Genomic DNA, 18,725 nt, shown 5'->3' on the forward strand with positions numbered 1-18,725 from the left:
GTTAAAGTTGTGCAATCTGATATATATTGTGCATGAATTGCTCCCTTCTTCAATTACACCTTATTAACAGGACGGTTTTGAATAACATTGGCTGTAAGAATTTTATAAGTTTTTACTATAGAGTTTTGAGTATTCTCAAACATCAAAAGCTTCCTGTTAAATAAAGTGGTGTGTTTCATTTGAAACTGATGAAACATGAAATTGATAAAATAAGAACATTCCATGGCATACGCTAGCTAATATTTTTGTGACTAGTTTCTAAGTGTATTGTCGTGTATTCAATTATCATTGTAACCCATGTATAAGCTGACCTAAGTTGTAGACCTTGAGAACATTGACCACAAGGGGGTGAACTTGTGGGAGACACTCCTAACCTGGACTTTCAGGTATAAAAGGGGAAGCTCCACCCACCTTCATCACTTGAGGTCTTGGTAATAAAGGTAACTGGTCACAGAGTGATCTTCTCTCAAGTATGGGCCTCGTGTGCATTTATACTGTATAGTAAGGACATATCATTGGCGACGAGAAACTGGGATTTAAACCAGGCGAGCATGGCCACTAGCAGCACAGAAGAGAGGTATGCGTTGGTGATGATTGGGATGATGTTATTGAGAGACTACAGCAAAGTTTTGTCACTAAGGAATGGTTGGGACAGGATTTGGCTGACAAACGCAGGGCTCATCTGCTGACGGTTTGTGGATCCAGAACGTACTCCCTGATGAAGGACCTTCTAGCGCCAGTTAAGCCGGCAGATAAGACATTCAAAGAGCTCAGTAAGTTGATCGTGGAACACCTTAAACCAGCGAGCAGCATGCACATGGCGAGACACCGGTTTTACACGCACCGACGGCGAGAAGGGCAAAGCGTTCCAGTTTTCGTGGCAGATCTCCGGCGACTGGCGAGCCTATGTAAGTTCCCAGATGCATGCAGAACAGAGATGCTGCAAGACTTTTTTATTGAGGGCATCGGGCACACTGGGGTTTTCAGGAAACTGATTGAGATCAAAGACTTAACCTTGGAAGCGACGGCTCTGATAGCCAAGACATTTATCTCACGGGAGGAAGAGACCAGAATGATGTATGACAAAAATCTTGGCTCAAATGCAGCAATCGACCAGGGAGTCAACATTGTTAACGTGACACACAGTTCTCTAGGCAGACAAGGGCAATTGGACGTGCCCCAGCATGCAGTCAAACCCAAAGGGGGAATTCAACAGAGACAATGGCTAGCTGAACGGTGACTCATGCCATCGCAATGGACAATGCGGCTAGTAATGGGGCATCAACACCTGTTAATGGTGCGCTTAAGGACAGTTACAGAGACAAAGACGATCGACTGGTAATGGACCTTTTGTTTCCAACAATGGGGCCTCCAGCTCATGCTGGAGGTGTGGAGGCAAACACCCAGCCAGAGCTTGCAGGTATCAGCAATATACCTGCAGAAATTGCAACGTCAGCGGTCACTTGGCGCGTATGTGCAGGAAGCCTGCAGCCAGGTTGATGTACGAGGAGCACGGGCCCGATATAAGCCCTATGAGGCCAAATGAATACTGGGGGAAATTGCCGGAAGCTGAAGTTCAGCGAGTTCATGTGGAGCACATATACAGTTCATATACCAGGACGACACCGATAATAATGAAAGTGCTCCTCAATGGCATCCCAGTATTAATGGAGCTAGACACGGGGGCCAGCGAGTCCCTGATGAGTATCAAACAGTTTGAAAGGTTGTGGGTGTCCAAGGCCAGGAGGCCAAAATTATTGCCGATTGACGCACAGCTACGGACATATACAAAGGAGATCATTCCGGTGCGAGGCAGCGCCACGGGAGTCATGACCCACAAAGATTCAGAGAACAGGTTGCCACTCTGGATTGTCCCGGGGGATGGTCCCGCACAACAGGGGAGGAGTTGGCTTGCTGTCATGAACTGGAAATGGGGTGATGTCAATGCAATTTCTTCTCTGGAGCGAGTATCATGCTCACAAGTCCTGGATAAATTTGACTTATTATTTCAACCCGGCATCGGCACTTTCATGAGGGCCAAGGTAGTGATTCACATAAACCCGGACTCCAGGCCGGTACACCACGGTGCCGTACGTGATGCGGGAAAAGATAGAATGCGAATTGGACCGTCTGCTGAGGGAAGGCATCATCTCACCAGTCGAATTCAGTGACTGGGCGAGCCCGATTGTGCCGGTGCTCAAGGCGGATGGGTCGATCAGGATATGTGGCGATTACAAGGCCACCATCAATCGGGTGTCACTCGAAGACCAGTACCCGCTACTGAGAGCGGAGGACCTCTTTGCGACGCTATCCGGTGGCAAACTTTTTTCAAAATTAGACCTGACCTCAGTTTACATGACCCAGGAGCTGGCGAGTGAGCCGAAGAAGCTGACCACCATCACAACATACAAGGGGTTGTTTGAGTATAACAGATGTCCATTCGGGATTCGTTCGGCCGCCGCGATCTTTCAGCGAAATATGGAAAGCCATCACAAGTCGATTCCAAGGACGGTGGTTTTTCAAGACGATATCCACATCACGGGTCACGATACTGAAGAACACCTCCACAACCTGGAGGAGGTGCTACGCAGACTGGACTGGGTAGGGCTGCGATTGAAAAAGGTGAAGTGCGTCTTACATAAGAACATAAGAATTAGGAACAGGAATAGGCCATCTAGCCCCTCGAGCCTGCTCCATCATTCAACAAGATCATGGCTGATCTGGCCGTGGACTCAGCTCCACTTACCTGCCCGCTCCCCATAACCCTTAATTCCCTTATTGGTTAAAAATCTATCCATCTGTGATTTGAATACATTCAATGAGCTAGCCTCAACTGCTTCCTTGGGCAGAGAATTCCACAGATTCACAACCCTCTGGGAGAAGAAATTCCTTCTCAACTCGGTTTTAAATTGGCTCCCCGTATTTTGAGGCTGTGCCCCCTAGTTCTAGTCTCCCCGACCAGTGGAAACAACCTCTTTGCCTCTATCTTGTCTATCCCTTTCATTGTTTTAAATGGTTCTATAAGATCACCCCTCATCCTTCTGAACTCCATCGAGTAAAGACCCAGTCTACTCAATCTACCATCATAAGGTAACCCCCTCATCTCCTGAATCAGCCAAGTGAATTGTCTCTGTACCCCCTCCAAAGCCAGTATATCCTTCCTTAAGTAAGGTGACCAAAACTGCACACAGTACTCTAGGTGCGGCCTCACCAATACCCTGTACAGTTGCAGCAGGACCTCCCTGCTTTTGTACTCCATCCCTCTCACAATGAAGGCCAACATTCCATTCGCCTTCCTGATTACCTGCTGCACCTGCAAACTAACTTTTTGGGATTCATGCACAAAGACCCCCAGGTCCCTCTGCACCGCAGCATGTTGTAATTTCTCCCCATTCAAATAATATTCCCTTTTACTGTTTTTTTTTCCAAGGTGGATGACCTCACATTTTCCGACATTTTATTCCATTAGCCCATTCGCTTAACCTATCTAAATCTCTTTGCAGCCTCTCTGTGTCCTCTACAAACCCGCTTTCCCACTAATCTTAGTGTCATCTGCAAATTTTGTTACACTACACTCTGTCCCCTCTTCCAGGTCATCTATGTATATTGTAAACAGTTGTGGTCCCAGCACCGATCCCTGTGGCACACCACTCACCATCGATTTCCAACCCGAAAAGGACCCATTTATCCCGACTCTCTGCTTTCTGTTAGCCAGCCAATTCTCGATCCATGCTAATACATTTGCTCTGATTCCGCGTACCTTTATCATCTGCAGTAACCTTTTGTGTGGCACCTTATCGAATGCCTTTTGGAAATCTAATTACACCACATTCATCGGTACACCTCTATCCACCATGCTCGTTATATCCTCAAAGAATTCCAGTAAATTAGTTAAACATGATTTCCCCTTCATGAATCCATGTTGCGTCTGCTTGATTGCACTATTCCTATCTAGATGTCCCGCTATTTCTTCCTTAATGATAGCTTCAAGCATTTTCCCCATTACAGATGTTAAACTAACTGGCCTCTAGTTACCTGCCTTTTGTCTGCCCCGGATGTAGCTCTTAGCTCTTAGCTCCAGAGGTAGAATTCCTGGGGAGGAGGATAGCAGCAGACGAAATCAGACCTACTGCATCCAAAACGGAAGTGATCCAGAGAGCACCCAGACCCCGTAACACAACGGAGCTGCATTTATTCCTGGGGCTCCTGAACTATTTTGGTAACTTTCTTCCCAAATTGAGCATGCTGTTAGAGCCGCTACACGTGCTCCTACGCAAGGGTTGCAATTGGGTGTGGGGGGACAGCCAGGAAAGGGCTTTTGATAGAGCACGCAATTTGTTATGCTCCAACAAACTGTTAACATTATATGACCCGTGTAAGAAACTTGTTTTAACGTGCAATGCATCATCCTATGGGGTTGGGTGTGTGTTGCAGGATGTGAATGCCAATGGTCAGTTACAGCCGGTAGTTTATGCCTCCAAAGTCTGTCCCAGGCAGAAAGGGGCTACGGGATGGTAGAAAAAGAAGCGCTAGCATGTGTATATGCAGTAAAAAAAATGCACCAGTACCTGTTTGGCAGGAAATTTGAGCTGGAGAAGATCACAAACCCCGAACGTCCCTTTTGGCCGACAACAAGGCCAGAAATGCGAATGCATCGATTAGCATACAGAGGTGGGCACTCACGTTAGCCACCTATGACTACACAATTTGGCACAGACCGGGCACTGAAAACTGCGCCGATGCACTCAGCAGGCTCCCACTAGCCACCACTGAGAGGGCAACCGAGCATGATGCTGAGATGGTCATGGCTGTTGAAGCTTTCGAAAGCGAAGGCTCACCTGTGACAGCCCGTCAGATTAAAGTCTGGACAAATACAGACCCGCTACTGTCTTTAGTTAAGAAATGTGTCCTGAATGGAGACTGGGCAGCCACGTATGGGGCTTGCCCTGAGGAATTTAAACCGTTTCTAAGGCGCAAGGATGAACTCTCGATTCAGGCCGATTGCCTACTGTGGGGAAACCGAATAGTCATGCCCCAGAGGGGCAGAGAGGTGTTTATCAGAGAACTTCACAATGAGCACCCGGGCATTGTCATGATGAAGACAATTGCCAGGCCACACGTTTGGTGGCTAGTGATAGATGCAGACCTGGAACTTTGTGTTCGCAGATGCAACACGTGTGCTCAGCTGGGCAACGCACCCAGGGAAGCCCCCCTTAGCCCCTGGTCCTGGCCCGCCAAGCCGTGGTCATGCATCCATGTGGATACACAGGTCCTTTCATTGGAAAAACGTTTTTGGTTGTAGTAGACGCCTACTCCAAATGGATTTCGTGTGCCATTTTAAATTCAAGCACATCCTCTGCCACGTTAGAAAGTCTACGGGCAATGTTCGCCGCCCATGGTTTACCGGATGTCTTGGTCAGCGACAATGGCCCGTGCTTCACAAGCACTGAATTCCAGGACTTCATGGCAGGCAATGGAATCAACCATGTCAGAACGGCACCATTCAAGCCGGCCTCAAACGGCCAGGTGGAACGAGCAGTGCAGATAATCAAACGGGATGCTCAGAATCCAAGGGGGTTCTCTACAATGCCACTTATCATGCCTCCTGTCGGCCTACAGATCCCAGCACACTCGCTCACAGAGGTTCCACCCGCAGAGCTGTTAATGAAAATGACGCTCAAAACCAGGTTATCCCTTATACACCAGACTATGAAAGAAATTGTTGAGAGCAAACGTCAGTCACAATGTGACTACCATGACAGGAATGCGAGGGCGCGATGTATTGATGTCAATGACCCTGTTTTTGTCCTTAATTACGCTGCAGGCCCAAATGGCTTGCAGGCACTGTGATTGCCAAAGAGGGGAATAGGGTTTTGGATGTTAAACTTACCAATGGACAAATCTGCTGCAAACATGTGGATCAAATTAAAAGGAGGTTCAGCAGCCCCATAGAAGAAGCAGAGGAAGAACACGACGTAGCGTTTACTCCACCACAGGTGACCGAACACCAGAACCAAATGGAGGAGAGCCCAGTCACTGTGGGCAGTCCGGACAGGCCTGATGCACCGCAAACAGCAGACACTCAGGCCAGCGCCCAACAACCGGAGCCCTAACTCAGGCGCTCTACAAGGGAGCATAAACCACCAAAGAGACTTAACCTGTGATCCCAATAAGACTTTGGCGGGGAGGTGATGTCATGCATTCAGCTATCATTGTAACCCATGTATAAGCTGACCTAAGGTGTACACCTTGAGAACATTGACCACTAGGTGGTGAACTTGTGGAAGACACTCCTAACCTGGACTTTCAGGTATAAAAGGGAAAGCTATACCCACCTTCATCACTTGAGGTCTTGGTAATAAAGGTAACTGGTCACAGAGTGACCTTCTCTCAAGTATGGGCCTCGTGTGCATTTATGGTGTATATTAAGGACATATCATGTATCTTATGATATTTGAAATAATTTTCAATCAAAACTTGAAATTTTTTTTCTTGGTTTTGCTGTTGTTCCCAGTCCAATTTCACAATGAATTGCATGTGTTCAATTGTCTATGTTAATTCTCTCCAGCTCAATCTTGTACAGCAGTAAAAATGTAATGTGTACTTCATTGACATCCAACAAAAAAGGACTTTTGTACATAAGAAAATCCAAATGAAAAGTTAGTTTGTATGCTGCGCATGTACAATTGTAAGAAAGATTGTAAAGCGAGTTCATTTTAGTTTTACAAAATAAAATTAGGGTTAGCAAGAGTAGATTTACAATGTAAGCCAATTACTCCGTCTCCATAGAAACATAGAAACATAGAAAATAGGTGCAGGAGTAGGCCATTCGGCCCTTCTAGCCTGCACCGCCATTCAATGAGTTAATGGCTGAACATTCAACTTCAGTACCCCATTCCTGCTTTCTCGCCATACCCCTTGATCCCCCTAGTAGTAAGGACCTCATCTAACTCCTTTTTAAATATATTTAGTGAATTGGCCTCAACAACTTTCTGTGGTAGAGAATTCCACAGGTTCACCACTCTCTGGGTGAAGAAGTTCCTCCGCATCTCGGTCCTAAATGGCTTACCCCTTATCCTTAGACTGTGACCTCATGATGATGATATAAAATCTTCATTTCCATATTATCACATACTTCCTGAAATATATTATTTAGCTCTCCCTCCCAGAATCTAATACTTGATCCATAAATTTCTGAACATAATGAAGCTAATTGTTTAATCTCAGTCGGTCAAAGCAAACTTTGATCCCAATCTCTTTCAAATGGTGGAATGATTGTATAATTAATAGCTAGAGAGGTACATCTAAAACGTTCAAGTCTTGGAAGGAACATTATTCAGTGATCTAGTGTAGTTTGCTCAGGTTCACAAGTAAGGACATTCCTTTATGGATGCGTTTATTTGTATTACTGAATTGCAGCCATTTCGCTGATTGGCTCTTCATTATCACTTGACCTATTGCTGATTGGTCTCCTTGGAGGATAAGCCGCACCGTGAAGTTTCTTTGGAATGTGTAAATGGAACCGCCCAGCCTAACTTTGCGCATTGTAACATGATCCATTTGGACTTCGGAAGTCAGAAAGGACACATCCCTCCCCAAGCCAAAGTTCCTTACCCCAGCATAATTGCTGCCTCCCCCAGCCGGTTCCTCCTTAATCTAGTGCAAGTGCATCCCCCTTACCCCAGTGCAAGTGCATCCCTCCCCCAGCCTAAGTCCCTTACCCAAGCATAAATGCATGAACGTACGCCCCCCCTCCACCCGCCCCTCTGCCATCCCACCTGCCCCCCCACCATAGATGGGGCATTGTGTGTGGATTGTTAACAGGTTTATTGGGTATGGAGTGTCAGTGTCGTGACTTCTGGATTTCATCCACTCCAATGATGTCGGGTGTAAAAGGGGTTGGAAGAACGTAGTTTGTCTTCCCTGTGTTCCCTCTCTCCCAAGCTCCCCCCCACCCCATTCTCTCTCTCTCCCACCCCCACCCCCACCCCCAAAACCAGGCTCTCTCTCTCTCTCTTTTCCCCCCCTCCCCCCGGTCGCCCGCTGACTCTGCCCATTGCTCTCCCCCAGCTCAGGGCTCAGTGGCGGCTGGCCCAGTGGGGGGCTCAGGAACCAGCTGGGGGCTCGGGGCTCAGAGGCCCAGCGGGGGGCTCAGGAACCCAGTGGGGAACTCGGGTCTCGGGGCCCAGCTGGGAGCTCGGTGCTCAGAGGCCCAGCGGGGAGCTCGGGGCTCAGAGGCATAGCGAGGAGCTTGGGGCTCAGCGGGGAGCTCGGGACTCGGGGCCCAGCGGGGAGCTCGGGGCTCAGAGGCCCAGCGGGGAGCTCGGGGCTCAGAGGCCCAGTGGGGAGCTCGGTGCTCAGAGGCCCAGCGGGGAGCTCGGGGCTCAGAGGCATGGCGGGGAGCTCGGGGCTCAGCGGGGAACTCGGTGCTCAGAGACCCAGCGGGGAGTTCGGGGCTCAGAGGCATAGCAAGGAGCTCGGGGCTCAGCGGGGAGCTCGGGACTCGGGACCCAGAGGGAAGCTCGGGGCTCAGAGGCCCAGCAGGAGCTTGGGGCTCAGTGGGGAACTCAGGGCTCAGAGACCCAGTGAGGAGCTCGGGGCTCAGCGGGGAGCTCGGGACTCGGGGCCCAGCGGGGAGCTCGGGGCTCGGCGGCCCAGCGGGGAGCTCGGGGCTCAGAGACTCAGCGGGGAGCTCGGGTTCCAGCGAGGAACTCAGGGCTCAGAGGCCCAGCGGGGAGCTTGGGGCACGGGGTTGGAGACCCAGTGGGGAGCTCGGGGCTCGGCAGCCCAGCGGGGAGCTCGGGGTCGGAGGCCCAGCGGGGAGCTTGAGGCTCAGAGGCCCAGTGGGGAGCTCAGGGCTTGGCGGCCGGCGGCTCAGCAGGCAATGTGGTGTTCCGTCACATGCACAGAAAAGGGTTAGTGTAAATTGCGCTGCGGGAGCGGAGTCAGAGACTATTTGTCCTAACTCTCGCATCTGCACATGTGTCGGGAGACTCATGCGCAGAAGTACAAGTTAGGACAAATGGTCACTCCGTTCCTTTATACTAGATATTCCCAACATATTAATTCGTGAAGCAATTACTCCATAGATTCAGAAGAACATGTGTTATGTCGATCAGGAATTTTTCGACACTACAATACATGATTGATTTTTTAGAAATTCTGTTATTATTCTAAGAATTCTTTTTCATTTTGAATCAGATAAGGTTCTGGTACCAGATGTCAGAAGGAGCGAACCTGTCAGTATATACTAGGACCGCAGCTGGCGGGCATATGAGAAGAGTTACTGACCTCACTACGCCTACAAGCAGAAGTTGGACTATCGTGGAGATTCCTGTGGAGCCAAGTGTGGCAGAGACCACTTTCCAGGTGAGGAGATAACTTTCCAGGTGAGGAGATCAAGGTGGTGATAAACAAAAATGCCAGTAGCTGGAATATGCTATTAGTTTTCACTGCTGCTGTGTTTAATGTACTGGACAATCTGAACTTTGCTTTGTTTATACAAGTCAAAAGTGAGGCAGTTGAGAGTAACAAAGGAAGTCAGGTGGAATGATTTTTGACATATAATATAATTAAGCTGTAGAATAAGGTACCAAACAAGGCCATTGAAGCAGACCATAAAATGCGTTTTACAGACAACTGTAAGTGTTCCTGAAGAGAAGAAAGATTGAGGGGTATGATGAAATTGACTTCTTGAACCAAATTGCTTTTCCTGTTTTTATATATATATTTTCTTAATTTTTTAATAACGTGTTACAGCTAACAAAATTCTCAAGTTCATGTTTCTATTGGCGAGAAAGCAGGAAGGGGGTACTGAAGTTTCATGTTCAGCCATGAACTCATTGAATGGCGGTGCAGGCTAGAAGGGCCGAATGGCCTACTCCTGCACCTATTTTCTATGTTTCTATGTTTCTAACCTTCATGTATATGTCTGCATGTGTTTTTAAGTATCTGTATTGAGTATCAGCTCGGCTCAGTTAATAGTATTCTAGCTTCTAGGTTCAAACCCCATTTCAAGGTTTGAGCTCATAATCTAAGGTGAAAGTGCTGAATTGTTAGAAATACTCTCTAGTGAATGAGACATTAAACTTGTTCCAGCTCGAGTGGGTGTTAAAGGTTCTCTGGCACTATTGGAAGAGGTGTTGTGGCCAAATATCCCTCCCTCAACCATTGTCACTAAAACATAATAACTGATCCTTCACCTCATAGCTGTTTAAGGAATGTTGTTAGTACAGATTGGTTGCATTTATTTACATAACAATAGTTGTTGAACTCCAAATCATTGATTGTACAAAGCTTTTTGAGATGTGATAAGATGGCATATAAAGGCAAGTATTAATTTATTTTCTTCTCTTATTTAGTTTCTGCCATCTAGCGATCTTCTCTCCAATGTGAAAAGAACTTCAGTAACTATAGAGATTTTTAGCAGCACCCAAACACTTCTATGTTTGTAGAAGTAACATTCCACTGTATTTGTTGTAAAGAGAGGCCATAAGAACATAATTATTTTTTAGAAACAGAGAAAAGGCCATTAGGTGCAAACAAGCTAGTTTCCCTTTGATAGATCATAACTCCCACCTACCTGACATGTCACCATATCCCACAGTCTCTTCTCTCTCCAGAGATGGATCCAAATGCTATTAAATTGCTTAATTTGCCTCTCCTCAGAAATTATTCCAAGGTCTGTTATCCTTTTGATATAAGAAATAGTTTTGCTACTTACTCCCTAATGTTTAACTTGTGGCCCCTGGTATTTAGGACATAATTATCATCATAGGCAGTCCCTCGGAATCGAGGAAGACTTGTTTCCACTCTTAAAATGAGTCCTTTGGTGGCTGAACAGTCCAATACAAGAGACACAATCCCTGTCACAGGTGGGGCAGATAGTCGTTGAGGGTAAGGGAGGGTGGAACAGGTTTGCCGCACGCTCTTTCCGCTGCCTGCGCTTGATTTCTGCATGCTCTCGGCGATGAGACTCGAAGTGCTCAGCGCCCTCCTGGATGCACTTCCTCCACTTAGGGCGGTCTTTGGCCAGGGACTTCCAGGTGTCAGTGGGGATGTTGCACTTTATCAGAGAGACTTTGAGGATGTCCTTGTAACGTTTCCTCTGCCCACCTTTGGCTCGTTTTCCGTGAAGGAGTTCCGAGTAGAACGCTTGCTTTGGGAGTCTCGTGTCTGGCATGTGGACAATATGGCCTGCCCAATGGAGCTGGTCAAGTATGGTCAGTGCTTCAATGCTGGGGATGTTGGCCTGGTCGAGGACGCTAATGTTGGTGCATCTGTCCTCCCAGGAGATTAGTAGGATCTTGCGGAGACATCATTGGTGGTATTTCTCCAGTGACTTGAGGTGTCTACTGTACATGGTCCATGTTTCTGAGCCATACAGGAGGGCATAAGAGCAATACATGAGAGCATAAGACATAGGAGCAGGAGTAGGTCATACAGCCCCTTGAGCCTGCTCCGTCATTCAATATCATGGCTGATCTGATCTTGGCCTCAACTCCACTTTCCCGTCTGTTCCCCATAACCCTTGATTCCACTATAGTTCAAGAATCTGCCTATCTCCGCCTTGAATGTATTCAATTTCTCAGCTTCCACAGCTCTCTGGGGCAGAGAATTCTAAAGACTCATGACCCACTGAGAGAAGAAATTCCTCCTCATCTCCTTCGTAAATGGGCGACCCCTCATTCTGAAACTATGCCCCCTAGTTCTAGATTCCCCCATGAGGGGAAACATCCTCTCTGCATCTACCCTGTCAAACCTTCTCAGAATCTTATATGTTTCAATATGATCACCTCTCATTCTTCTAAACTCTACGAGTACAGGCCCAACCTGCTCAAACTTTCCTCATAGGGCAACCCCTTCAACCCAGTAATCAACCTAGTAAACCTTCTCTGAACTGCCTCCAAAGCAACTGTATCCTTTCTTAGTAAGGAGACCTAAACTGTATGCAGTACTCTAGATGTGGTCTCACCAACACCCTGAACGGTTGTAGCAAGATGTCCGTTCTTATATACTCCATTCCCCCTTGCAATAAAGGCCAACATTCCATTTGCCTTCCTAATTACTTGCTGTACCTGCATACTAACTTTTTGTGTTTCATGTATGAGGACGTACAGATCCCTCTGTACTGCAGCATTTTGTACTCTCTCCCCATTTAAATAATTTGTTTTTTATGTTTCCTACCAAAGTGGATAACCTCACATTTTCCCACATTATACTCCATCTGCCAAATTTTTGCATATTCACTTAGCCTATCTATATCCCTTTGCAGACTTTTTGTGTTCTCCTCACAACTTGCTTTCCCACCTATCTTTGTGTCATCAGCAACTTTGGTTTAATACACTTGGTCCCTTCATCCAAGTCATTCATATAGCTTGTAAATAGTTGAGGCCCCAGCACTGATCCTCGTGGCACCCCACTAGTTACAGTTTGCCAACCGAAAAATTATCCATTTATCCCGACTCTCTGTTTTCTGTTAGTTAGCCAATCCCCAACACCATGAGCTCTTATCTTGTGTAGTAACCTTTTATTTGCACCTTTCACCACAGTAAGCCATTTGTCTCGATCAACTTTGATAATCCTATTTGTGCAAGGAAGCAGGAATCCTGTCTTGAATTTTTTTGAGTTGAATGTGTGACTGGAACTGGCAAAAGGCCAAATGGATTGGGAATAGCATTTGAACCTTTGTGAATTGTGATGTGGGAGAATATTAAATGCTTGAATTGTTGCTACTGAGCCTGAAAATTTTTTATTTTTTTATTCATTCATGGGATGTGGGCGTCACTGGCAAGGCCAGCATTTTATTGGCCACCTTAATTGCCCTTGAGCAGACGATGGTGATCCATCTTCTTGAACCACTGCAGTCCATGTGGCGATACTGCTTTGTAGTTGTTTGGTACAACTGAGTGGCTTGCTGGGTCATTTCAGAGGACAGTTAAGAGTCAATCACATTGCTGTGGGTCTGGGGTCACATATAGGCCTTTCTAGGTAAGGACAGCAGATTTCCTTCCCTAAAGGACATTAGCGAACCAGATGGGTTTTTTACGACATTCCAGTAGTTTCATGGTTACCATTACTGATACTATCTTTTTATTCCAGATTGATTTAATTAACTGAATTTAAATACCCCAGCTGTCATTATGCGATTTGAACTCATGGCATTCAGATTATTTGTCCAGGTCTCTGGATTACTAGTCCAGTAACATAGTCCAGTTCTTCTCTCAGAGGGTTGTAAATCATTGGAATCCTCTACCCCAGAGAGCTGTGGAGGCTGGGTCATTGAATATATTTAAGGTGGAGATAGACAGATTTTTGAACGATAAGGGAGTAAAGGGTTATGGGGAGCGGGCAGGGAAGTGGACCTGAGTCCAAGATCAGATCAGCCATGATCTTATTGAATGGCGAAGCAGGCTCGAGGGGCCAAATGGCCTACACCTGCTCCTATTTCTTATGTTCTTATAACCACTATGTTATCATGCTGTATTACTGCACACAAAAAAATAGAAATGGATGACTCAGTGGACCAGGGCTCCTGCTTGCAATGTTTACTGGGTTTCCAATCTCAGTTGCATCATTCTGAAGTAGTGAGCAGTGCATCCACACAAAAGGTGCATGAAAATCAGAGAGAGGCATCTCTACGTCATTCTGGAACACCTCCTCCTACTGGTTGGTCCAGAGAAGTAGAGGCAGGCACCCCGGGAGTAGGTCACTTACTCACTCTTTCAACTGTAATTGGTGTGTGATCTTGAAGGCTGGGGAATGGGAAGAAAAATCGAGGCAGTTCTACAATCAAATTAAAGAGAAAGATAATAATTGAAGAACAAAAAACAAAATAACTAAGAAAGACAGAAGTAGAGTCACTACAAAATACCCTGAATTCTGGAAAGATCCAGGCTACTGGAAAACCGTAAATGTAACGCCTCTATTTAAGAAAGGAGGGAGACAGAAAACAGGAAACTATAGACCAGTTAGCCTAACATCTGTCAATGGGAAAATGCTGGAGTCCATCATTAAGGAAGTAGTAGCAGGATATTTAGAAAATCATAATGCAGTCAAGCAGAGTCAGCATGGTTTTATGAAAGGGAAATCATGTTTGACAAATTTGCTAGAGTTCTTTGAGGATCTAACAAGCAGAGTGGATAAAGGGGAACCAGTAGATTTGGTGCATTTGGATTTCCAGAAAGCATTCGACAAGGTGCCACACAAAAGGTTACTGCACAAGATAAGATCTCACGAGGTTGGGGGTAATATATTAGCGTGAATAGAGGATTGGCTAACTAACAGATAACAGAGAGTTAGAATAAATGGGTCATTTTCAGTTTGGCAAACAGTAACTAGTGGGGTACCACAGGGATCAGTGCTGGGGCCTCAATTATTTACAATTTATGTTAATGACTTGGATGAAGGGACCGAGTGTAACGTAACCAAATTTGCTGATGATACAAAAATAGGTGGGAAAGCAAGTTGTGAGGAGGATGCAAATAAACTACAAAGGGATATAGACAGGCTCAGTGAGTGGGCAACAATTTGGCAGATGGAGTATAATGTGGGAAAATGTTAGGTTATCCACTTTGTAGGAAAAATAAAAAAGCAAATTATTATTTAACTGGGGAGCGATTACAAAATGCTGTAGTAAAGAGGAATCTGGGGGTTCTTGAACATGCAATGCAAAAGGTTAGCATGGAGGTACAGCAATAATCAGGAACGCAAATGGATTGTTGGCCTTTATTGCAAGGAGGATGAAGTATAAAAGTAAGGAAGGCCTCCTCCAACTGTACAGGGCATTGGAAATACCACACCTGGAGTACTGTGTACAGTTTTGGTCTCCTTATTTAAGGAAGTACTTTCATTGAAGGCAGTTCAGTGAAGGTTCACGAAGTTGATTCCTGAGATGAAGAGGAAATTAATGCAATAGTAAGGAAGGACATTAGCTTGGATGATATGGAATCGGTATGGGTGGAGCTACGGAATACTAAAGGACAGAAAACACTAGTGGGAGTTGTGTACAGACCACCAAACAGTAGTAGTGAGGTTGGGGACAGCATCAAACAAGAAAGTAGGGATGCGTGCAATAAAGGTACAGTGATAATCATGGGTGACTTTAATCTATATATTGATTGGGCTAACCAAACTGCGAGCAATGCGGTGGAGAAGGATTTCCTGGAGTGTATTAGGGATGGTTTTCTTGACCAATATGTCGAGGAACCAACTAGGGAGCTAGCCATCCTAGACTGGGTGATGTGTAATGAGAAAGGACAAATTAGCAATCTTGTTGTGCGAGGCCTCTTGGGGAAGAGTGACCATTATATGGTAGAATTCTTTATTAAGATGAGGAGTGATACAGTTAATTCAGAGACTAGGGTCCTGAACTTGGGGAAAGGTAACTTCGATGATATGAGACGTGAATTGGCTAGAATAGACTGGCGAATGATACTCAAAGGGTTGATGGTGGATAGGCAATGGCAAACATTTAAAGATCACATGGATGAACTTCAACAATTGTACATCCCTGTCTGGACTAAAAATAAAACGGAGAAGGTGCTCAACCGTGGCTAACAAGAGAAATTAAGGATTATGTTAAATCCAAGGAAGAGGCATATAAATTGGCCAGAAAAAGCAGCAAACCTGAGGACTGGGAGAATTTTGTAATACTGCAGAGGAGGACAAAGGGTTTAATCAGGATGGGGAAAATAGAGTATGAGAGGAAGCTTGCTGGGAACATAAAAACTGACTGCAAAAGCTTCTATAGATATGTGAAGAGAAAAAGATTAGTGAAAACAAACGTAGATCCCTTGCAGTCAGATTCAGGTGAATCTATAACGGGGAACAAAGAAATGGCGGACCAGTTAAACAAATACTTTGGTTCTGTCTTCACGAAGGAAGACACAAATAACCTTCCGGAAATACTAGGGAACCGAGGGTCTAGTGAGAAGGAGGAACCGAAGGAAATCCTTATTAGGCGGGAAATTGTGTTAGGGTAATTGATGGGATTGAAGGCTGATAAATCCCCAGGGCCTGATAGTCTGTATCCCAGAATACTTAAGGAAGTAGCCCTAGAAATAGTGGATGCATTGGTGATCATTTTCCAACAGTCTATCAACTCTGGATCGGTTCCTATGGACTGGAGGGTAGCTAATGTAACACCACTTTTTAAGAAAGGAGGGAGAGAGAAAACAGGGAATTATAGACCAGTTAGCCTGACATCAGTAGTGGGTAAAATGTTGAAATCAAGTATTAAAGATGAAACAGCAGCACATTTGGAAAACAGTGATGGGATCGGTCCAAGTTTGCATGGATTTATGAAAGGGAAATCATTCTTGACAAATCTTCTGGAATCTTTTGAGGATGTAACTGGTAGAGTGGACAAGGGAGAACCAGTGGATGTGGTGTATTTGGACTTTCAAAAGGTCCCACACAAGAGATTGGTGTGCTAAATTAAAGCATATGCATTGGGATAATGTACTGACGTGGATAGAGAACTGGTTGGCAGACAGGAAGCAGAGAGTCGGGATCAACAGATCCTTTTCAGAATGGCAGGCAGTGACTAGTGGGGTGCCGCAGGACTCAGTGCTGGGACCCCAGCTATTTACAATATACATTAATGATTTGGATGAGGGAATTGAGTGTAATATCTCCAAGTTTGCAGATGACACTAAGCTGGGTGGCAGTGTGAGCTGTGAGGAGGACGCTAAAAGGCTGCAGGGTGACTTGGACAGGTTAGGTGAGTGGGCAAACACGTGGCAGATGCAGTATAATGTGGATAAATGTGAGATTATCCACTTTGATGGCAAAAACGCGAAGGCAGAATATTATCTGAATGGCGGCATATTAGGAAAAGGGAAGGTGCAACGAGACCTGGGTGTCATGTTACATCAGTCAGTGAAAGTTGGCATGTAGGTACAGCAGGCGGTGAAGAAGGCAAATGGTATGTTGGCCTTCATAGCTAGGGGAGTTGAATATAGGAGCAGGGAGGTCTTACTGCAGTTGTACAAGGCCTTAGTGAGGCCTCACCTGGAATATTGTGTTCAGTTTTGGTCTCCTAATCTGAGGAAGGACATTCTTGTTATTGAGGGAGTGCAGCGAAGGTTCACCAGACTGATTCCCGGGATGGCAGGACTGACATATGAGGAGAGACTGGATCGACTGGGCCTGTATTCACTGGAGTTTAGAAGGATGAGAGGGGATCTCATAGAAACATATAAAATTCTGACAGGACTCGACAGGTTGGATACAGGAAGAATGTTCCCGATGTTGGGAAAGTCCAGAACTAGGGGACATAGTCTAAGGATAAGGGGTAAGCCATTTAGGACTGAGATGAGGAGAAACTTCTTCACTCAGAGAGTTGTTAATCTGTGGAATTCCCTACCGCAGAGAGTTGTTGATGCCAGTTCATTGGATATATTCAAGAGGGAGTTAGATATAGGCCTTAAGGCTAAAGAGATCAAGGGATATGGAGAGAAAGCAGGAAAGGGGTACTGAGGTGAATGATCAGCCATGATCTTCTTGAATGGTGGTGCAGGCTCGAAAGGCTAAATGGCCTACTCCTGCACCTATTTTCTATGTTTCTATGAAGGGGTTATCATATGAAGATAGGTTGAGCTGTTTGGGCCTATACTCATTGGAGTTTAGAAGAATGAGAAGTGATTTTATTGAAACATATAAGATTCTGAGCGAGCTTGACAGGGTAGATGCAGAGAGGATGTTTTCCCTCATAGGGGAATCTAGAATTAAGGGGGTATAGTTTCAGAATAACGTTTCGCCCATTTATAACAGAAATGAGGAGGAATTTCTTCTCTCAGAAGATCATGACTCTTTGGAATTCTCTACCCCAGAGAGCTGTAGAGGTTGGGTCTTTGAATATATTTAAGGTGGAGGCAGACAGATTTTTGAATGATAAGGTAGTCAAGGGTTATGGGGAACAGGCGGCGAAATGGAGTTGAGGTCAGGATCAGATCAGGCATGATCTTACTGAATGCGGAGCAGGCTCGAGGGGACAAATGGCCTACTTCTGCTCCTATTTCTTATGTTCTTATGTTCTTTTGAACTCTCATACAACTCTAAGTGGCTTAAGTGTTGACATTGACAGACACCTCAAAGCAGATTGCCCATAGAACTTCTCAACCACACTCAGTTAATTGGTCAAGGGTGGTAGAGAATAAAAGGGGTAAAAGAGAAGTGTAAAGAATAGAATAACTGAAATTTAACTGAGATGCACCTTATTACTTTAAAGGTACCATATAAATGCAAGTTGTTGCATAAGGTGCAGTACTGTAAAATTGGTGACTTTGCAATTTACAGTGCTTCATAGTTAGAAATATTGGTTTGACCAACTGTTTCTCATGTTCTTTTATTATAGATTATTCTACAGGGCAATGTCTCGACAATACCCAATGCATTTTTTGCTATTGATGACATCAGTTTAACTCCAGAGTGTGCAGTATCTAACACAATGCTCCCTACTTCCATCACAGAACGCAAAGGCAAGTATTTAAAGATCATTCATTTTAAGTATTGAATTAACTATCAAGTCAAAAAAAAGCAGTTAAAGCAATCATGTTTCTTTTGTTCAGACAGATTATGGCAAGTTTCTTTTTCTTGCCAAGAGCCTGCCCACTATTCAAAATTAGATGTCAACAATAAGGCATTAAGGAAAACATGGGATATGGGGATCGGGCAGGAAGGTGGAGTTGATGTAGACGATCAGCCATGAATTTATTGAATGG

At 45.4% G+C, this 18,725-nt stretch overlaps 1 protein-coding gene across 1 annotated transcript in view; it reads left to right on the forward strand.

Annotated features, from left to right (window-relative positions):
• Positions 1-18,725, forward strand: part of LOC139264152 (MAM and LDL-receptor class A domain-containing protein 1-like) — an 886,997-nt gene that overhangs the window by 296,251 nt on the left and 572,021 nt on the right. Inside the window, exons 12-13 of the mRNA XM_070880238.1 lie at positions 9,202-9,369; positions 18,359-18,482. Of these exons, the coding sequence (XP_070736339.1) occupies positions 9,202-9,369; positions 18,359-18,482 (292 nt within the window). The remainder of the gene's footprint in view (positions 1-9,201; positions 9,370-18,358; positions 18,483-18,725) is intronic.

The sequence above is a fragment of the Pristiophorus japonicus genome, chromosome 5 (assembly GCF_044704955.1).
Source record: "Pristiophorus japonicus isolate sPriJap1 chromosome 5, sPriJap1.hap1, whole genome shotgun sequence".
Taxonomy (NCBI): Eukaryota; Metazoa; Chordata; class Chondrichthyes; family Pristiophoridae; genus Pristiophorus; species Pristiophorus japonicus.